Source organism: Wyeomyia smithii, chromosome 1 (genome assembly GCF_029784165.1).
Source record: "Wyeomyia smithii strain HCP4-BCI-WySm-NY-G18 chromosome 1, ASM2978416v1, whole genome shotgun sequence".
Taxonomy (NCBI): Eukaryota; Metazoa; Arthropoda; class Insecta; order Diptera; family Culicidae; genus Wyeomyia; species Wyeomyia smithii.
Genome location: NC_073694.1, coordinates 166,285,359 through 166,308,149, shown reverse-complemented (window position 1 = coordinate 166,308,149; position 22,791 = coordinate 166,285,359). Strand labels below are relative to the sequence as shown.

At 43.1% G+C, this 22,791-nt stretch overlaps 1 protein-coding gene across 1 annotated transcript; it reads right to left on the bottom strand.

Moving 5' to 3' along the window:
- Positions 1-224: 224 nt before the first annotated feature.
- Positions 225-21,909, bottom strand: LOC129717865 (muscle segmentation homeobox). The gene is made up of 2 exons (XM_055668096.1): positions 20,859-21,909; positions 225-1,357 (listed from the first exon to the last, which is right to left on the bottom strand). Exons 1-2 carry the CDS (start codon positions 21,454-21,456, stop codon positions 1,017-1,019), a joined length of 939 nt encoding a protein of 312 aa, XP_055524071.1. The 5' UTR covers positions 21,457-21,909; the 3' UTR covers positions 225-1,016.
- Between the last annotated feature and the right edge of the window lie 882 nt (positions 21,910-22,791).

The window sequence follows — 22,791 nt, the reverse complement described above, 5'->3', positions numbered from 1 at the left end:
AGATTAGCAACCGGGCGTTTCAGTTCAAACACAAATTAGTCGCTGGTAAAACAGACGGGACAGATAAATCTGAAAGAAAGAAGACAAAAAACGAGCGGAGACGAAATGGTTTCGGGTGACGACAGCCCTCTGACAGATCTCTGACCAGATGGCGATGCGGCAGATCACATCACTCTGGCTGTCGGGATTCTTCAATTTGCTTCCACACACAAACGCAAGTGGCGTAATTTTTATCTGAATTTGTTTTAATAGTTAATTAATTATCATAATCTTATCTAACGTGACGTATAATAATATTTGCATTTGCTCTGCTTACTTTATTGAACTCTGTTATCTCGTAATTACACAGTTTTTGCCTTAGTTTTGCCCGCCTATCGCTTACAGACTATATTTACAGCACGGAGAGAAAAAAAGCAAATCTCGGCCGCGTGAAGTGTGGCATTCGACACACAACTAAACGAGACTATTTACAGTGGCTCGAGTTGGTTAGGGGGCTCGGGGGTATTTGACAGCAATTAAGCCCGATAACCTCACTTTTCCGGCCTGTTGGTTTGTTGCCCGCTCGCAAGACAATATTTACACGCACTTCCAATGCTGATGATGATGATCAACCGAAAATGGCTCTGGATTGAGTGCTTTGCAAAATTAATTTCTGTCGTACCACAAACGCGTCGCTTTAATTTGGGCTAATATTTACAGTTTCACACTCGACTCGACTCGACGTTGGAGATTTTGAGGGTAAACATCGGTTGAGGTTACGGTTCCTCCACTCTGGCCCAAATCTTACGGGGACAGACTAACTGGCTGACTGATTGACTGGCTGGTCGCCCCGAACCGCCCTGGGGTAGCAATAAATAAAAGAGGGTCGCCTTCCGTCAGCAGCTTCAATGTATTGTGTTGAGGAGGTTCGAGCTCAGAGAAGTCCCAACTTTCAGGGAAAACATTTGGTTTCAGTTCTCGGGAGATGCTTTTTTACAGTCGCTTAAGGGCTAATATTCACAGCAGGGTTCAGCAGTTCAGCCCAGGTGCATCGCTCCGCCCATCAGACTGGGGTGGAAGTATCCCATGTATAGCTGGGCACCCGGTGCCCGCCCGAGGGCCGCCATTTTGATCTTTTCCAGTTCGGCTTCCTGTAATCGTTTCGCCTTGGCTCGCCGGTTCTGGAACCAGATCTTGACCTGGGTTTCGGTGAGCCGCAGTGACGAACTGAACTCGGCTCGTTCCGCTATGCTAAGGTACTGCTTCTCGCGAAATTTCTTCTCCAGTGACAGCAGCTGCTGGGTGGTGAAGGGGGTACGCGGCTTCCGGTTCGGTTTGTGCTTCCGCAGGTTGCACTTTATACGGGGGGGTTCGTTATCTGGAAAGAGTAGAAAAACAGAAAAAAGGATTAGAATTATAGTCAGATGCAATCGAAATCGTCAATCAATCTACCGCTGTCGGAGGAGAAATTTTCCTCTTCCAAGCAGATAAAAACAGTCATAATTCACTTGAATGTCACACGGCTATTTATAAGACGGCTTCACACTTAGCGCCTCGATTACTGGACTAAATGCCGACGGAGTGTCTTCCTGTTTCGGCGTGGGCGAAATTAATGAACTTCGCTTTTCTTTAAAAGACGCAGAAAGTTTGAAATCATAATAAATTTTCCAAGCTGCCATTACTACTGGAAAATTCTTTCTTCCCCCTCCCATCCTGGCATCATCAAGAGGAACAAAAGCAAAGCGGTCGCGTCACCAAGCTATTTCATCTCATTAGTTAAGTATGTTTGAACGATCGACTGCTTCGGAAATCGGCAACGCGGAACGCTGTCAGTGATATGTTATTTCTGTGTTCTTCTACGTTCCTGCCGGTCCTGGATGTTCGGCGAAAAAACGCTTGGAAGAAGACAGACAAAGTCGAGAACGCTACTAATAGACTATTAGCTTAAATTGATACTGTCAAGGCACCTTCGTCTCAGGTTCCGATGCCGCTACCGCGGGCACTACTTCGACCGGGAGTTAATTGAAAGGAAAACTCTTGTCTTCAAGAGGCACTTGAGGCTATGAGACGCTTCCAAAGTGGTTAGTTGCTCGCGGCAACGATCGAGTAGGTAGAGGTGCGGCCAATAATGCGCTGCTCTTCCCCCGTTTTTTTTTCCGCCGTCACCCGTGTTGTTGTATGTTGTTGAACCGTTCGTCGAGTAAGTGACACAATAAATTATAACCTCAATCGTCAGGTTCGGTTTCCCCCTACTCTAAGCACTAGGGCTTAATTGAATGGATTGTTACCCGAAGTGACATGTTTTGTTGTTGCGTTTTCGGTCGTTTTGACACATGTTCGGGGGGCAATTCTTCCGCGCGGCAGGAATTTCGGGAAAGATTGATTTGCTTTGGCAGTGAGCATTGCTGCGCTCAAACCCCATCAAACCAATTGATGTTGCAACTTGTCCCTGGTTGAAGATCAACCGCTTCTCATACAGCTCAGGAGTAGTAGCTCAGGGTTTCGCCGTGAGACCTCCTCCCTTGGGGAGGGGAGGGAACGGAGAGGCAGCCAGTCACGACGAACTCCGTTTGGTTAGTAGCTCTAGCTAGCGATGATTAATTGTGTTTTATTGTTTTCTCGTCTTGCTGCGCGGTGATTGCGGCATAGTTTGGCCAGCACTCCTTGAAATCGCTTAATTAAGTAATCATCCCCGTCGCCGCCTGCTTCGCCAGCCAAACCAAACCGGCTACTGTGTTGGTGACCGGCTGCACACACCGCCCAAACAGATAAAACTATTTGTACCTCGATGCACTCACTCGATAGAGCTGTTCCAAGCTGCACTCTCGGTTTACCCGCCTGCCTGCATGCGAGGCGAAATAAAAACGGTTGCCAACTCGATGGAAAACCGAGTCAACATTTCTCAATTAAAATTAATTACATTCATATCGCTCTCCTTGCCCTGTTCCACGCTGCGATTTGCAGGTACGGATCTGCGTTCCCTTATTCCGTGGCGACAGAAATGCAAATTTGTCCTCTGCCGTATGTAGCCAAGCGGCGGACCCTAGTACCGGCGACGGCGGAAGGGTTCCATCCAAAAGTGGTGCGACTGAACCAGAGACCACAGGACAAAACAGTGGCTGACAGCGGGCACTCCACGGTGAAAAGTAATGTTTTATTGCCACTAGACATGCACGGTTGTGCGGCAACCTCGAGGCCTCCGTTTTCCGGTGGAAAGCAGACGAGAGAGGCGCAACATAGTTTATGGTTGCATTTCAAAATTCCATTGACGGCATTTAATTTGTTGTGTTCGGATTTCTGCAGCTCTGCTTTTTGTTGGTTTGGTTTATTGTTTGCTTTGTGGAGCGGATCGGATACCCCTGGAAGCTTGAACCCTGCCGAGTGAAAAAAAATCCAGCCAGCTCTGCAAAAGGTGTGAATGTAGCAAATAAAGGTAGGCCCTCTTCCAGGTATGGCGACAGCAATGACGAAGACAACCAGTAGTGCAGCCATTGCGCATAGCGCAACAAGCATCATGCATGGCTGCTGCAATCGCTACTATTTGGCTTGATAATTTTCACTTTTGCCTCTCTACGCGAGCGAAACGGGTTTGTTTTGTCTTTTCCCTGCGCACAACGGCAACTGCTTCTGTCTCGTTCTTTTTCTCTCCCTGCGTTCGGATTCCAATCCTATGGTACTGCACAATGTGTAAATTGCAGTTTAATAAATTAATTTTATAGCCTTTTCAAAACACGCTCCCACTACAGAGAACCAGTGGCGGCGGGATTCAACCGCGGGCAGAAGCAACAAGGGAAAAGCAGTTTTGCACTTCTGCAATTTGTACCCCGCTCCACCGTTTCGGGGTCTCTGGCTCTTCCTGTGCTTGCAGTACAAGCGAATCGATTAGCACTGGTTACCGCCACTGGAAGGTGTTACTGCTGTGGAAGTGGAAACGCAGGCGGGTACACATTTGCATGTATGGAAATTAGCGTCAGCCGCACAAGCCAGCTGGGCGGAAAATCTTAAACTCCTCGAAGTGATGATGGTTCTAATTGCCTCGAGCAAGCTATGAATATTTACCGGGTTGATGGGTATTTTTTCTCTTTCCGGGACATCAACACCATAGTTCATGTGACCTTTACCACTAAAAGAAGTGTAAGGCAATAGGAAATAAAATTTAAAAAGAAAAGTTTCGATAATTATAATAGAAATTGGAAATAGAACTCGAAAAGAACCACGCATCCGACCCTGGCGCAGTCAGTCAATCACTGGCTGATTGTGCACTTAGAGCACTGGAGGCAGCTTCCTTGCCATCTACTTTACACGCTACCCTCAAACCGCAGCAATTCATTAGCTGCAATCAAATAAATAACTATCAAACGGCTCTCGGCTGGCTTGGCGGCCGTACGATGGTCAGTTGATTTGCGCAACAAGCTGCTGATTATGTTATAAATTTCGCGCTTCGCCGCGAAGCTGCGGAGGCAAATCTTTTGACAAATAGTCTCCGTATCTCCCCGCACCAAGCCCGTCTGCCCTCCTAGTTGCTAGAAAGGCCGTTGTGCTTGCTTGTAGCTGCAAGCTGCGATTATGTTTTCTCACACCACACAAGCCGCACTGCAGCAGATCGAATGGAATTTCAACAGCGCGATTTTCGCCGCCTGCCAACCGCCGCCGGCCGTGTCGTTTGTTGTCCTCTCAAAAATAGCAATCGAGTGGATCTTCTCATCGAACCAACCGGCCGGTGCCTTCTTTTGTCTGCTGCCAAATATGTGAAATTCTAGCCCTCTTTCCCTCCACTTACGGAGACGACCATCGGCTGAGCCGGGGAGCTTCCGCTGGCCTTAACCTCGATTCGAACGGGCGCTGTTACTTTGATGTGGTGCGGTATTTTGCATGCAATCATGTTGAGTTGCAGTTTTTTTTTTGCTTGTCAGTCTCTCTCTCCTTACTTTCGTGTAAATTCCTGTATGATTCAACTGCGAGTCACACAGAACGGCAGTGCGATGAATGTGGCTCATTTTAATTTGATTCTAATTGAAATGGTGCGCTTGAACGGCTTGTACTGCGAAAAGGGTCACCCTCTTAATTAGCTAGTGATTTGAAGCTTCAATCACCGCAAAATGCTTTTCGATTGCGACGAGGCAACCAAGAACAAAAAAAAAAAAGGAGAGTTACGCATGCGCTGGTTTTCCGCTGAATCGATAAACGAGTTTGGGTTCGTTCCCGGATCCAGATGGGATGAAACGATAAAAGTTTTGACCCCAGGCTGACAGTAGGTAATTATCCTGACCGGGCGCCCAACATTGTGCCCGCATAAATATTCCGGAAACATCAAACGCGCTCTGCGACGGGGTGAAGTCTACGCAGCAAAAAAAAAGGGCAGCAATAATTAACCCTTTCCCAACGCATCGAAAACCCATAAATAAGCGTACGCCACTACTGACGACGAGACTTATCGGAGGTGACAATCTAGTCGTATAAAATTTGATGTGTTCTCTGTTTCTTTGTGCTTCCTGTGTCTTCCGGAGCGTCCAGGCCGGAACATCTGCGCTCGCGATGTGAGTGATGGGCTCCGAAAGGTGGTTGTAATTTAATTTTCGAACTAATTAAACACCCTTTTTTGTCTCTGTCTTTTTTGTCAAGTTGAACCATAGGCCGTTATCGTTGTTTTGGGCTGATTTAGTTAACACAATTTCTAGAGGAACCATTTGCCCTTGCAATGTTGATAGACTTGAAAACTAAACGAACGTCGTATACACAAACTAATCTTCCAGTGCTCAAAGCAACGCTGTCCATTGTCGCCACCATTACGGCGCTCTCCACTTCAGACCCTCCGGCAAGTCAATTTGCTTGCCTGAATAGTCTCACTAATTAGCAATTTTTTTTTCATTCCGGTTTCCTTGCCAGCACCGAAAAGAGGCCGAAAGAAAAAAAAACTGCGAAGCCGTCAGCTCCCTTGCACCACTAATGGACTAATTAAATCAATTACACCTGTGATAAAACATTTTAATGGCTCAATACAATTTATAAGCGCGTAATTCGACTCGTTTCGGGAGACCCGAAGGCGGATGCCTCCATTCAGAGTGTGCATATTATCGCCTCATTAGCTGATAAGTTGGTTGAGTTCCTGCTGCTCGTGCAGGGTCCAACCGACTTTTTGCCTTCATCACACAGCAGCTAGAAGAGCTGTCAAATTTCGCAACCAATCAATTTGTTTGCTCACGAGATTAAGCAAACAAGAAAAAAAATGAACCAAAGACAAGAGCCAATTAAAATTCACTATCAAAGTGAGCGATAAAGCGACAAATGCTGTCGGATCGACCGGTTCACTGTGACACAATGTTAGTGCGGTTGCAGAAAACATATTTTCTTCTCATTCTGCAGCCTACCTTCGTGACGCCACCGTTTTTATTCCCCTACTAGGCATGAATTAGCCGTAAATTACCTCAATTGTAGTTCCGGCTGATGGTGATTTTTCCAACAGACTTCCCTAGAGGATAAAAGTGTAATAAAACGAAGTTCGAACCTTTTTTTTGCGAACAACAACTGTCGAACCGGCAACCATTTGCTTGACCGGGTTGCTATTTTGACAGCTCACATTTTCCTCACAAACAAAAGTTCATAAATAACAAATCCCCTGGCTACTCCATCCACCAAACCATGGTTGGTTCCGATGCCGATTGTGCGCACCAACGCGTTAACCAATTGAAAATTATCCAATCAGTGCACGGTCCGAAACCTCCACAAAAAATTAAGGCACCACCACAGTGCAACTCCTGGGGCTTGAAGTCCGCGTGGAAATTATGATCAGGGCAATAATGCAATTAATTTTTATTGCTTAATTTATACCCCACGAATCATCATCATCATCATCATCATCGCCAGTAGTCAGCCAGTGGTCGGTTGGGTGAGCTAAATTGAAACTTCCGATATTTGTTTGAGCCTGTTTTCCCCCTTTCGCGCGATTACCGGAAAAATGAAACGTCAACCAAGACTAGAAAGCGAGGGCAGTACGAAAGCAGCGTAGATAGGAACCCATGTCAGAGTGTTTAGCCTTTATTATCGTTATTTACACTTTTGTTTGGCCTGTGTTAATCATTTATTTACTCTCGCCCGCCGGTCGGTCGCTTCTTGGCCCCGAGCACTAGAGGAGGAGGAGGGGCCAAAAATTACCGGCTCGAGATCTTTCGACATGATACCGTCATCATGGAATTAATTAGCACCGAAAATTGAATAAAAGCCTGCGGCTGAGGAGCCGTTAAGCGAGAAATATAAAATATGAATATTTCATTTAACCTGCATTAATTGCCCTCATCGGTTGTGGGTTCCGAACCGCATGAAGGCGCGATTAGATCCATATCGCGTAAATGCTAGTTTTGTAATTCCAAACACCGTCCAAACCTGCGAGTGGGTCACTAGAAAAAAAAAAATAACAACAGGCGAAAAACGGTGTTTTACGAGTTTCTTTTGTTCGACCAAAAACAGCGCCGCTCCCGGGGACTACGCTTGTCCTACGCCCGAAAAACCAAAAACTCCGCACGCGAAAATTAATTTTCAGCTAAGTTCCCGGAATGCATCTCGCAGGACGGCCGCGCCGCTACATTCCGCGAACGCGGCCCAACGAAATGCGCCGTTAAATAAAAGAAATATAAATTAACGGCTTCATTAACGGCTACAACTACCTTCTGCTGCTGCTGCTGCGTTGGCAGACTGACATGCCGGCGATGAACAGGAGATGTCACTGAAGAACAACAACGGCCCTGGGGTCTGGGACTGACTGGGAGCTTCCGCAGAAGCAACCGCGAAGTGGATAAATTTATTTGTATCCACAATTTGGCAAACAAAATCGAGCAAATCCGCAGCGCATTCATTTGGCGCTACATTTGGTACATTTCTAATTAATTGTCGCTGACAGGAAGGGTTAGTGTGGGGAGGGGGGAGTTCGCTTTTGTTATTCATGACTTTGTTAATTTGTATCTTGAGATTAAGATGCTACAGCTATGTCAAGTGAAATGTTTACACCCAAAAACACGGCACGTGGAATATATCTCCACATCTATTTGAATCAGAGCTAAGCTGAGCTGACCTTTATTGACTCACTCAGCGGGAATTTTCTTTGATAATGCCAATATACTGATTAGAAGTGCAAAAATAACCTTTTTTTTATATTTGCCCAAATATATTTTGTTTGTGAGTATTGAATGCACAGTGAACAGACGTTCATCTTATTTTCAAAAGATGTGTAAAAACTTGCAACCGTCATTCAACAGTAAGTGGTAATGCTCCTGCTACGTGGCGCTCGCATCACTTAAAAATCAAGCACAGATATCGCTAAAATATCGATAAAGCAATATTTATGCAGTGCAACTGGGGCACCACAGAAGAGATGTCGTTAGTGTATTAGTGTACACTAAGGTCGCTTTTTACGCGGCTTTTTTTACGCGGATTCCAGAATTTACGCGTTTTTTTCACGTGGATTCCGAAATTTACGCGGTTTTTTACGCGGATTCCGGAATTTACGCGGTATTTTTATTGCCCGGATTTCGGTTCCCCTTCACTCGGAATGCAAAATTAACGATGGTTTATTTTTACGCGGATTCCGGAAACGCGTTTTTTTTTACGCGGATTCCGGAATTTACGCTGTTTTTTTTTACCCGGCACGTATCCCCCGCGTGAAAGGCGACCTTAGTGTATTTGGATTCAAATTTTTACACACGATTTTCAAATTTCTTTATATGAACAGGAATGTCTGTTCTCTGTGTTGAATGTCTACTCTTTACCTGTTTTGGGTAGATTCGTGTGAGAGTGTACGGGAGAGTGGAAATGTTTCACGAAAGATTTCAATCATTTTAATTATAGACTGGGAGTTCTTGCTTGGTAGTGAGTATTTCAAGAAAAAGTGCGCGATTTAAGTGGATTCCTTGAGTAATTTATTATGAAGTGTTGAGGGCAGCGTTCGACATACCTCGGATAGCGAACCTATACATTAGAGAAATGACAAGACACTCACCGTTAAGGCAACTGTCAACATCAAAACGGGCGAGTTGTATCATTTTGCATTGCCGTTATCCGTTTTGATGTTGACAGTTGCCTTAACGGTGAGTGTCTTGTCATTTCTCTAATGTATAGGCTCGCTACCTCGGATGAGTAAATTATTAGTTACTTTCGATTTTAAAAGCAGAACGTGGTGGAAAACTTTTTCTCTTTTCGGTGTTTGGATGTACTCTGCTGAGTTCCTCAATAAGGATTTCTCATCATACAATAATATTTTGGTGTTCTTCCAAGGTAGGTACCGTAGTGCACACTAGCAAATCCAATGATGTCGGCGAAGTATCGTGTAAATGTAAACGAGTTCTAAATCTATTTTAATATTGGCATAGTCATTTCAGGCAATATATTCGTCATTCAAAATGAGTGTCTTATAGGATTTTTTTATTGCCTCAGGTACAATGAGTATAAAAGAGAGGTGAGGAGGAAACTTACTAACACTTGCACGCGCCCCTCTGCTCACCCCCCTCTGCCAGGGGTTGATGCCAAATAGTGACGTAGCTATTTGGATTTACCATTGAGTTCGTCTAGTTGTTTACATTTGAAGCATTTACTACTACTAGGAAAATGCACTCTCCTCCTCACCTCTCTTTTATGCTCATTGCCTCAGGTAGAAAATGGATGAAGAATTTGGATTTATTTCCTCCTGTTTAACGGCTTTTCGAGCTCCCAGAAACTGACTAATAAATAAGCCGGGTGTGTAACAAGTTATAATTCAATTATGATCATTCAAATGATAAATCAATTCACGGCTAATAAATTTTCTCGGTTTACAACACATGATGACTTTCCTCAAAGTTTATTATTCTTCATTTAAGTTCAAAACCAAAGGCTATCGAATGCAGTTTTTACCTCGTTGAAACCTCTTACATTGGATCAAACTAATATTTCCTTCGCTCTACATGCTCAAAAATACCTTTAGTTTGACGCTAAAATTTCTTAGCTAGGTTGAATACAATTCACGTTGCAGGTTTGCGTTGTAACGCCACGATTTTATTTTCTCATACAATATTTGTCCATGTCTACTAACATATTTGATGCGTTTTTTAGTTTACTTCACTGTAAGATAGCTGAGATTTAATTTTGTTCAACCCAGAATATTGTTTTTATTATAAAACTATATAACTATAACTCAGAGACGTTACAAATCTAGGGACTAAACACCTTCATTTTGATGAAAAATATTTCGATTATACACGATGTTGGTTGATATATTTAAATATTTATCGTTTATCTGTCAATTGACATCCCTCCAACGATAATGTAATGTCAATGAGCTATGATAAAGATGGCGAGGTGCCCAAAAATGCAACGATAAATACTAGAGATCCTCAGAGAGAGAAATAAACGATGAAAAAACCACCAATTTGGCAACTAGGTTTCTCATGTCAGAGGTGCCAGATCTCTTTTCAAAGCGCAATGTGGCCTAATTTTTTCATTCGACTCGTATGACTGATGGAAGTCCTGGGGAATAATAAAATGCATCACAAAAACCGTGAAGGCGCTCAATTTTATATACTTTTACCATAATTGATCATTGTTTTGTTGACCATACAAAAGGTTTGTGAACCACCAATTAAAAATCACTGTGATAAAGCAATTTCGGAGCATTCTCAATTCATTGTTTAGCAATAGAACATGAAAAACGTGTGAAAATAAATCCGCGTTAAAAAAACCCAGCGTTATTTCTGCAATCCCAGTGAAGAGAAACCGAAATCCGCGCAAAAAAAACGCGTAAATTCTGGAATCCGCGTAAAAAAACCGCGTAAATTCCGGAGTCCGCGTAAATTCCGGAATCCGCATAAAAAACCGCGTAAATTCCAGAGTCCGCGTAAAAAAGCCGCGTAAAAAAACGCGTAAGAAGCGACCTTAGTGTATATCCTTCATCGTACCTGATTTCAGTACCTCTCAAGGTGTTACCTCTCTTGTTCGTTTGGCTCGGATTTTGAAATGTTCGTTTGGCACACAACATTCTCTTTGCATATCTCTCCCTCTGAGTATTGCTAATGAATACTATGTAATATTGAATATTGGAAATATTTCGGAATATATCAATAAAATATTGGGATGAAATAATTGATAACGGGTCATCCAGTAGATGAAATTTATGTTGTGTGCAGGCTTGTTATTCTCCTCAACATATGGAAAGAGCAGAGTTAGAATTCTCCAGCATGAGCGCTGCCATTTTTTGCACCAAACTTTTTGCTTCTGCTTTGTGCTGTGTTTCTGCCGCACGCAGAAAAATATTAACTCACTTCGGTGCTGCTTACACCACAGCCGAGCGAAGCAACAAATAGACTTTAGTCAGAATACACAGAAGTACACTGCAGTGCGCGCTACTGAAATAATACAACAGAGACAATTTGAGTTTTCTCGCAGTGGAATGTGATGTGGAGTGGTGCTGGATTTTTTTATTTTATTATTGTGCAAAATGTCCTTTTGTGTGAGAAAGATCACCTCAGTTTACCACGATAAGGCTTTTTGCAATCCTTTCAGAAACACACGATTCGTTGCTCTCTTCAAGCAAGTGCGTCGATTTGCTCACCGGTGTAAGAGCAGTTGTTTCTGCAGTAAAAGATATTCTCCTACATGCTAGTAATTTTCTGGTTGTGTGAAATACTTCGTAATGGAACAAATGTTGGTTTAAAAAAAATCAAAAAATTTTCTCTTACAAAACGTTGCTGATAGCGGTAAAAACCTTGCAAATAAGCTATAATCGAATTCCCCTTTGTTTTTTCTTTCTCTAAAAGCTCATTTTTCGACCACCGCTGGGGCAGCTTTCCAAAATGTTTTATTTCACTTGCCATTTCCTATTCTGCTGCGCTCCGCCCTCTTTCCAAGTAACTGACGAAACCTTAATATACGAGGTAACATTCGAACATTTTACCAACATTTTCATCCCAAGACTGTACCGGTGACATACGTATGCCAGATTTTTGTATTACAGTTTCACAGCGATAGCAGTTTGCAAATATAGTAAATAGGATGTATAAGCGCAATTCCCAGAAGCGTGCGAAGGTTCGGCAGAAGACGATTTCTTCGAAGCATTGAAATATGGAAAAATACCGTAGTCCTGCGTAACGCGGTCGTGCCTTGGATACCACCCTTCCACTATTTTATTAAGCCACTTGCGAAGAATTGCTGGTTTTGAAGATGGTTTAGGTGGAAGCGGCTTCGAAAATATCGAAATATGTCAATTCCCTTTCTTGGAGAAAAAAATAACAATGTACAACAGAGGATGCATATTTAGTTGGCTGATAATTTTGTTTCTTGATTTGGTATCGCCTAAAACTTTGCCGAAGAAACTACCTGTCTATCGCAGTCTAATGAAAAAGTTAATTTCTATCCCACTTTTTGGTGGATTGATCACCTATCTTTCTACATCAAAAGATACATTTTTAAGTATATTGAGTGTAACCTTATTCCAGAATGATGTTATTCGACAAAGAGAGAACTGAGAACACAATTTTGATGACAAAATCGATTGAAACGGGTGATTAAATTGAGGGGAGACAAATCTGGTGATTACTGTATTAAAAACTTAATATACTTATCATCCATGTAAACACAAAACATTCCGTTGAAGTTGTACAAAATTATGAAGTGAGTTGTATTATTTTCGTTTTGGAAATAACAATTTAACTTTTCCGACGCTTAGAAACCAGAAATCGGTGTCCAATAACATTTTGAATATGGGTATTTTTGGATCGGGTTAACTTCCAGTGTTCCAGTATTGATGTCCGGCGCCTTTTCCGAATCCAAGATGGCGACTTCCGTTTTCTTGAAAGCTTGTTGTAAAACTAAGATAAATGTTTGAATACTTTCTAGTTTTGATTTGTCTACAATCCAGACTGAAAACCGGTACCGGACTCCATTTTGGAATCCAGGGTAACGATCTCTGGCTTCTAAACAAATGTGGAAAGTGTGTGTGATTGAGAAAAAAAAACAGTGGAAAGCTAGAAAAAATATTCAAATACTTTTTGATGTTATAGTATTTTCATAACTGGGATGACGAAAGCTTGGCCAGGTTATTGTTGTTTTTCTACGTCGAAATCAATTCAAAATTTGAAGCAAAATGTGAATATGATAGTACCCCTATCGTCTACTAGTTGGTTATTGCATCTCAACCTTATAAATCTATTTTCTAACATTACTTTTGAACAGGCTTCGTTTTGCTCTCTTGATCTTGAAGTGAAATCAAGTTTCTCCTCTCTCACCAACTGTAAGCTTACATTCAATGTGCATCACACCATCCTCTAGAGAGAGCGTTAAGTAATAGTATCTTTGGTGAATAAACGCTCATAATTTGACAGAGCAGAATCCCAGTGAAACTCTTGTAAATAGCTCATCCGCACACTCAAGATAAGTGAGATAAATTGCTCGGTGAGCAACTGAGCCTCCCCAGCTGGTCTCGAGGTACGATGCTGGCCTAACAAGCCAGTCGTCGTAGGTTCGAGTCTTGTCTAGGGAGAGACTGTTAGTGTCAGTAGGATCGTAGCGCTAGCCCCGCAATTGTCCTGTACACTTAACGGTTGGCTGCGAAGTCTGTGTATAGTAAACAGAAGGTCAAGTTCCGAATCGGAGTGTAGCACCAAGGCTTTGCTTTGCTTTTTGAGCAACTGAGAATTGCGTCACCGTTCTCATCGCTCTGGGGTGCGGCAAAAACGGTATAAAATCGAACAATCTGCAGAATACGCACCAATGGTGAGTTCTGAATCTTCCTATAATATTAAATTCAAAACCTGTTAGGATGTGGCTTCAATGTGAACCTAAATGTGGCCAACTTCTCTTTTAGTAACGGAGAAGCTAATGAAACTACTTCCTCTTAACACTGAGAAGAGAAAACAATTATTTACCCCTCGCACGCGATAATTAAGAGTAAAAATGAACTCTGCGACTGAAAGGCTCTACGACTAAATGTGGTTAGTTACTCACTGTGTGAGAGAAAGTCTAGTTTTCCAAAGCGTTTGACAGGTAGAAGAAGAAATGTGAGCAAAAATCGAGAGAACGGATAACGCCTGCCTGCTGTTGAATACCTTCACCGATTTCCACTTGACATTCGCTATTTTCGTACAAAGGAAGTGGTCATAGGAATATTCGAAAAAGGAAGAGGTAACTCCTAACAAAGAAGGGAGTTCTAATATAAAAGAAATACAAGATGGGATCTATTTGAATGAATTCGATAGTTTTCAGGCGCGTGGTCATATCTGGACGCCGTATACTGATGTCCAGAGACCGGAACATGATGTTCAACGGAATATTTTGAATAAGGATGGTGAAAAAATGCTACAATCGAGAAGGCAGTTTAAAACTTTTTAATGTTGGTATTTTCGAAGCCAGAATAACTGGGAATTGATATTCGATGGCATTTGAAATTCAATGTGGCTGCTTTTGGTCTCAGGAAATCCTTAAAAATTGATCATATATTCCCCAATACAATCTTTTTTGGAACAAGATGGTGTTCAGGTACAAATATCTCCCAATATTGATATTTCTAGACCCGAGGTTATGTCCAAAAATTGTGAAAACCATGAACATTCGTGCAAATATTCCTAGAGAAGCACTGCTTTGAATGATTTCTCGATTGATCGTTATCGCTACGACTTGATATATAATATTTTGATGGTAGAGAATCCAAAATATGTTAGGGAATGTTTCTGAAGCTGAACTATTATTGAATTAAAATTTGATCAAAACCATCAACTGAATGAGATAAAAGCTTTTACGTCACCATAACAATTAGAGCTGATACTCAATTCCGAGAAGGATTGGATACTCAGGTAGTTACTAATAGAATCGTATCAAAAAGTGAGTGACTATTTCAAAAAACTAGAAACTAGTGATATTCCGCAATTGGCTTAATTTTAACGCACTATCTCCCAATCGTGATAGCAGCAGCATATCAGCTAATTTTACAGATCACTTGATCGATAGAAATCTACGGTCCCAAAAACGAAACTGAAACATTTCCCATCTTCTGGTGCGCCAGCAATAAGTTCTGAAACTGTAAAACCTGTCAACTGTCAATCAGCTGGTTTGGCTTCCGTCACTGCCGGAAAGCTGCACGATTCATTTTCGACGCGATAACGATGACGATGACAACACGTCGCTGGCCGAGTACTCTGTCCCAAATACGAACACGCTATACGAGCCTGAATCGAACTCCAACGGGAGGACGATTGGTGTACTACGCTACGCACAGCATCCGAGCCCGAGCAGACGGCCCGAGAATGCAGCCCAAAGCGAAAAAAGCCAAAACATGTCAATCGCAATCGGGGTTATCCGCCCGTTGAATCTCCTACCGAATTTCGGCTCCGGACGGAGGCAAAAACAACGAAACAAATTAAGCTCCACTTTCCCCCCTCCCCTCCGCCGTCGTCGTCTGCCGGTGTGCAACGGCTTAAGCAAAGTGGATACTTAAAAATTACAATAACAAATAAATTAACAACAATATCTTTCCATGTTTTCTTTTATTATAAACAAGTATCAGATTAATGTAATAATACTTTCAAATCACTTCGCTGTGGTCACTCAAAACCGGGGTCTGAAATGACCGTCGAAGTCTCGGCCGGCTTGGATCGCGTCGTTATAGCAGCAGACGAGGGGCGAGAAGGAGCAGGAATTCGCACCGGTAATGGCATCCCGACACGCAATGTGTTTGTTCTGTTGTGGGCTTGCTTTTCCTCACATCGAAAACGCGCTTATGCTAGTCTGGCCTTTTTACTTTATGCGATTTGTTCGGTTCGGGATCCGGTGGTTTGCCCATTCCCGTACAAGCGGGAGTTTATTTCGTTTTATTATTATTTATTGTAATTAGTGGAAATTAATATTAATTTCTGTTTGCTCACAGTTGTCCGGTGATTCAACTGCAACTGCCGGATTATGGCTTAATTTACTTCGACCAAGTCTGGCTGGTAATAGTTTATCAGGCAGGAAGGAAATTGATTTAAAATTGGATCTGAACTCAAATCAGCTCAGTCACCTTCGGTTAGTTCCGCACGGTAGAAAACAAAAACCAGCCGAATTTTTCCTCTCGTAAAACTCAGCGGTACATAAAATTTAACCGAATCTAATTAGGACAACATTTCAGCCAACCAAAACCACTCACTGTTGGTAGTCGAAAATGAAAATAAAACATGAGGGGCCCTACAATTAATCAATTTATATGCGACCGCCATTTTATTGCTCCGAGCGGATTGCTTGATTCGGTTGGCCTTTGGCCGCACTCGCACCCGAGCCTACCTTGATTTGAAATGTCAATGAGCAGTCGAAGCACAGAAATTTGTTAGTTGTTACCGGTTTCAAGTTGTTGTTTCAGTTCGAAACTCCGCATCAAACTTCCAAACTACATCGAAATGATTAGCAATGCCTTTGACCCACCGGCTCCACTGCTATCCGAGCGTTAGGCAACACAAAGCGTAAGTGTAACTTCAATTAATTATGCGATGTTTTTCTTCGTTTCAAAAGTTCAGCGACGGCGGAGTAAAATCACGGATTTAAAGACCCCGCCAGTTGTAGCCCCTAGAGCGACCGAAGAAGATCTAAATTAATTAATCTCTCTGGCTTTTAACATTAATTAGTAACCGTAATTGATCGTGCAAAATCGTGTTCGCCCGAGCTCCGCGTACTCTGCCGCTTGGTTGGCTACCATTTTGCATCACCATCATCATCATCGTCATCATCACAGTCTCCTCAGTTCTTCCGTCCTCCGACAAACTGACTTTGAATAATTGATTTGACTCTTCCCATCCCTGCGTATTTAAGTCGGCTAGCGATATTGCAATAGAACGTCAGAATCGATTCTTTCGGCATGCTAATGAACAAACCGAGAAAGCCGCCTTAACCTTCGTAATGAAACAGGGCTTCCACAGCCCTAAAATATTAAACCATTTTCCTCGCCCTATTTCGGAACTTAATTAAGCCATTTCGGCCACCCCTTTCACAGGGTCGGTCAATTCCGGACTAATTTCCTTACGCACCTGTTCCGTGAATTTGGTCGTTCGAAAAACAAACTTTCAAAATGGCGTTTCACCATGCGCCCATAATGGGGGAAAATTGTGTCAACAGGAATTCCTCCGCGGACAAATCGATTGCTGCGCTAGCCTTCGGCCTGCCCGAACCGGCAGAATTTATGCAGGGCAGCGATTTAACATTATCATTAAGCGTTACCTTCTCGGGACCGCGATGCGGTGTGTGCGGCGGGGTGCATCAGATCAGCCCTGGTTGGAACGGAGAAGTGAAAGATAATTTACTACCCCATTGTTCTTGTCTCTCTCAGTCAAATCGACCAGGAAAATCGGCGACAAGCGGTCAACAATAATAAAATAAACCTGGCAATAGTTTATGATTTTATTGTGGTTGTTTGTACACATTCGGGAAAGGATCGAAGGGATTGTGCCCGAAATCAATTGAGATTGCAAATTTGAGCCGCTGCACACATCCCCGCGGTGCAGACCCCAGAAGAAAAGACAAACTACATTCAAAACTATTGTTTCTGTTCCCGGAGCAAAGACAAACTCTGGTAACGATTTCATTTCGTCTTCGCTCTCGACTGCGAAGAAGCTGTGGGCAAATTTGAAATGCAAATATTCACGCGAACGCGAACATTTGAATGTTGCTCCAGGAAGAAAAAAATACAGAAGGAGGATGGAGCAAGAGTAGGGAAGGCACGAACGATTTCCGGGAACAAATTCTAATCGAAAAGCGGAGCGGGATTTTCTCGAATAGACTTCAATTATCGGTATAGTGAATGTAACCTGGTTTTGTGCAACGAGTGTGAGTTTACTCACACGGACTTCAATATTGAAGTGATCAAAGCAATAATAGTAGAATGAAAGGCGACAAGTAATTGATAAAAACACAGTTTTAAAAGAAATTGGTAGCTCTTGCTGTTTTGTTTTAATTTTTGCTTTTAATATTTTTTCAGATTTGAACAAGAAGGTACAGTAATTTTTCAAAATCATGGATCCTCAGGCCTTCCATCAACATGAAAACAAGAGATATAACTTCATAAAGCATGTCTGTTTCAAATAGAGAGCATTAACCAAGCTTGCAATTATTAGAAGGAACTATAAAAGCATTTTGCATGTTGTGTGAAATTTCAAGTAAGTAATCAAATTTATCATTTATTTCATACCAAGGTTTAATCTTCGTAACATGGCCAGTATGTGAATTTTCGCTCAGGCTATGCGGAGGGATTATTCCAATTTAAACCAATTAAAGGCTTTTCTAACACCGACATAACTCAAAACGACAGAGTTAAACAAATAAACAGCAGCTAAACAGTATTTAAATAATAGAAATATAGTTTAAAAAGAAATCAACTCTAATCTTCTACGATGACTTTTCCTCCCCTCAAGATTAATATCATGATCGTTTTTACGAATGTGAACTAGTGAGAGAATTTAGAAATTGTAAGTACGAGATAAGCTAACTTTTTGCTTATTGCACAAATATTTTTGATTTAGTTCGTTATTAAGGTAGCTTTCAGCCATAGGCTGATTCGCCACCGGCACAAATGGCTTTTCTAACACAGACATAACCCCAAACCATAGAGTCTGACAAATAAGCAGAAACTAAGCGTTGTTGGAATGATAGAAATAAAATTTAAAAAGAAATCAACGTTACTCATCTACATTAATGGTTTTTACGTATGTGAATTAGCTAGAGAATTCAGAAACTTTAAGTACGAGAAAAACTAACTTTTTAATTATCAAGTAGATTCCGTAAATTGCAAGTAAACTAGTTACTAACAAGTCATTACTATTTCTTTTGTTATAATCGTCACGTAAAATTCAAGTATCAAATTAATAGTAATTTAAATAGGGGAAAAAAAGATGAACCATTTCCGTCACTGTCAAAACTAGCTTCTCCTTCGCGCTGATACCAGTATGGCACCATCGATTCGGAATCGACAATAAATGCCAGCTTCTCAGTCAGCGTGACCACCATCACCATGTGGCCGTCTCCCAGCCACAAAAGTATCGTTTACCGACAAGCGCACATCTTGAGGCCGGCTCTCAACCCATTCGCTAGAGTCACCGCCACCGCGGCATAGGAATTCCCGTGAATTTCGACAAAATCACACATGCGTGCCGTGCGCGCCCTTCACTGCCGAAATCCCATCCGGAAGCATCCAATAAAAACCACTTTGGCGAGCTAATTGAAGACAACAGCTTTGCCTGCTCGGGGTTTTTTGTCTCGTCTTTTTTTATTTAAAGCTGTGACTGAAGCTAATTACACGCTCCATATTAGAACGCACATGTGGCAGTCACAAACAAAAACACACGAAAAAATACCACGGAATAAGTCAATCGCTGGGCGCTGGGAGGCATGTCAACCGAAATCAACTGCTGAATCATAATCGAATAAATCATCGAAACTGTCGCGATCGTTGGCGATGACAAAGGGCGGCAGTGCCCTTGTCATATCTCATCGGGCAGCTCACCCCGCTCACTGGCCGCTCTTTTTCTACTCATATGAGTAAAACAAAAAACAGTAAAAGAACCAGAAACTGTTATAAATAACATTCAAATTAATTGCCGCACTGTCTTCTGAAGCAGAAGCAGCAGCGACAGTAGTTTCGGGTGCGGGTTTCAAAAGTCCGACGGTCCAGCAGAAGAAAAAAAACTTTAGTAAACACATAAACAAAAAAAAACATCGAAGCAAAGAAGGCAACATGACAAGCGCGGCGGCCAACAGAGAGAGGAAAAAAGAACAACTTCCAGGTTTCCAAAATCCCCGAATTTATATCGATCACACACCATAATTAATTGGTTTCGAATGCAGACCCCGCCGGCCTTCGGTCCAGACCCAGAAGGCAGGCAGAGAGCATCCAAAGAGAGGCAAAGAATCCGAAAAATTGACATGTTTCGTTTGTCGTCGTCTGTTCACATTCGTCCGGAGGCTCGATTTTGCCTTTTCGTTTCTCTATTCTCGGACAGACGACAGATAAGAACGCTAATTAATAGATTTTAGATACATGGGTTTTATCTCGATAAACGGGAGGAACAAGAAAAAAATAACCAGGTAGCTTCCTCCGCCGGAGGATTCCCACACTCGCGTTGTAGTCGATAAAGTAGACTTTGTTAATAGGCTTAGTTTTTATGTACTTTCAAATGGTTTAATTATCTTGTAATTAGTTTTACCGCAGACTCTTCAAGCTCGAGCGAAGAGGAGATTTCATTCATAATTGTTTAACGTTTTTTGGTTTGGTTGTAAAAGCTGTAGTTTTTATGATGATGTAATTAGGTTGATGGGTAACTAAGCGCGCAAATAATTCCGGAAGAGTAGATCAACAGAGGTCACCTATCCCAAGCTGGCTTCCGCAGAGTGCCGATAACTGCGAAAGAACGCGATAAATTTCTCCCCTTCAAACACACACACCAAACATTGAGTGAAAGAGTGCCAGCAGCTCTTTATTAGCATAATTTCCCAATCTAAATTCTCCAATTTAATTAGGCGCTGTGTTTCGCCGGGAATCGGACCCTCGGGTTCGGTGTTGGTAATTAGTTACAGTTTGGTTGACTAGACTAGTGTCGTCGGTTCTGGGGTTTGCGAACCGCGGCTCAAAATAAACGCCATTTTGCTCGCCAAGTGCCGTTTGATTCGCTCGATTAAGACATTAACGTTCCGGCTAATTAACGGAAACCCGTAATAGCGATCCAGCTGCTCGTCCACCACTCGAATCACTAATTAATACACAAATTCGAGCGCCACCGCACGGAGAATCACTAAGTCGGGGCAAAGCTCACACGCAACTAGAATCTAATTGACCTATCAGGAAAGTCATTGAACTAACTAGCGGTCTGGCGGGAGTAGGATAAAAAGTTAGTAATAAAAATAGAACTCACCTCCACCAAGTTGTCCCGATCCGAATCCCTGCCCGGGGAACAGACCGGGCGGTCCAAATGGGCCCATTTGTCGAGCTGCAGCCGCTTGCCAGGGCATTCCACCACTCATGCCACCCCACGCTGCTGCTGCGGCCGCCAGGGCACTGAAGGGTGTCGGTCGGATAGGAACATGGCCTGCGGCTGCTAGGGCCGCCGATTGCTGTAACAAAGCTGGAGAACCCTTGTCCGGATGTCCTGGATCGGAACTGCTGTTCTCATTGTTGATATCCTCAATGTCCACGATCGAGTCTTCCTGGTTGGAGTCGTAATCGTCCGATTCCAGCAGACTGTGCGGAGTGTCCGATCGATCCAGATCATTCTTAATCGACCCACTGTCATGTGCCGAGCGGGGTGAACTACTTGCATGGGACAGGTTTGCCGGCAACAGAATTTCTGTCGCGGTCGTCACACCGGACGGTGTTCTCGGTCGAGTGTCCGCCAGAAGCGATGCCACACTGAAGTTACTGATCCGCGAGGTGCTCTTCTGTTGCATGGGAACCGTCGGGCTGGTCATCGCCATTCGTATCGGAGTTACAGTCATTCCTGATGATTTTAGCATATATGAGTAGTTGGCGGCCTCTTCAGCTTCCGGCTGGCTGCTAGATGCTTCCTCGCATCAGCCAACGCACTTCGTCCGAACAACGACACGCACTAAAGTTGCAACGTTCCAAAATCAGAACACATTCAACACTTTCGTTCGCAATAGCACAGCACTGCCGGTCTTTTGGTCCTTTCCAAGTGTTACATCCAAGCCCAATTGCACGCACTTTCTGTCTCCTTTTCAGAGAGCGTTGAATTAAACCGAAAAATCAATATCGCTTATCTGCAGCGCGTTTCACACGTCACACACTGATCTGCTCACGTCTAGTATTGCAGCACTAAACAATAACAACGAATAACGACGGTAGCACATCTATGCTATAGAAGGAGAGTCAACGCAACGAAAACAACGGCACTGAACACGTCGTTTCACGATCAACTTATAAATTGCGTGCGTACGTTTCTGCGACTGTCTGACAACTGACGAACAACCAGTTTGTCCACTGGCAGGGCACCCAACCAACCCAAAAGCGATCCGGTTCTTCAGTCTTGCTGCTGACTCATTCACACCACTGTCGGTCTGTGTAAGTTGCCTCGGAAACCCAACCACGAGGGGCGGAGTTTCACTCGTCCTCTGTTGCGTGTGTTCACCGCTATACTTCACACCGTCCTTCGAACCAATCAGCGTCAAGTATATAAGTCGCGTTAGTTGCTGGTTCTGCCAATTCCACACACACATACACTTACCCACTGCTGCATTCACTTGCGTTAAAGCGGGGACGGATTGTCTGTGCTTTACCTCGCCATTCTCCCTTCTTTCGGTTGCTTTCTGGCTCCATTCCAACAAATGAAGTTGTTCATATTTTACGATTATGTCCGCGTGTTTTGCCAACCTCTTCCACTTCCTCTTCACTCTAGCGGGTAACTTCGTCGTCGGCGATTTGCAGACTGCAGGACTGGTAAGCTGGTAGGGTGGTGGTGTTGGTGCCAAAGCAGGCGTTCGCTCGTCTGCTCCTATTTTCTGCGCTATGCACATCACCGTGTGTATGTATAGGTGTAGCTCCGTGCATGGCATGCTTGCCGCTGTCAGTCAGTCAGCTTCTTTTGCATTAGGGAGCGCGAATTCAATTAGCCTCTCGTTTTTCGCTGCTGCCTGCACGCCGGTGTCCCAAACCGTACCCGCCCGTATGCCAGAGCAGGACGACGAGCGCAAACCGGGGCCCCGATTATATTCAATTTTCATTCCATAATTTCTTATTTACTGTGTAATTAATTTTGGACAAAATAGTCTCTTCGCTTGGTTTCCCCTGCCACTGCTGCTGCTGCTGCTGCTGCTTCGGCTGGCTTGAGCTCG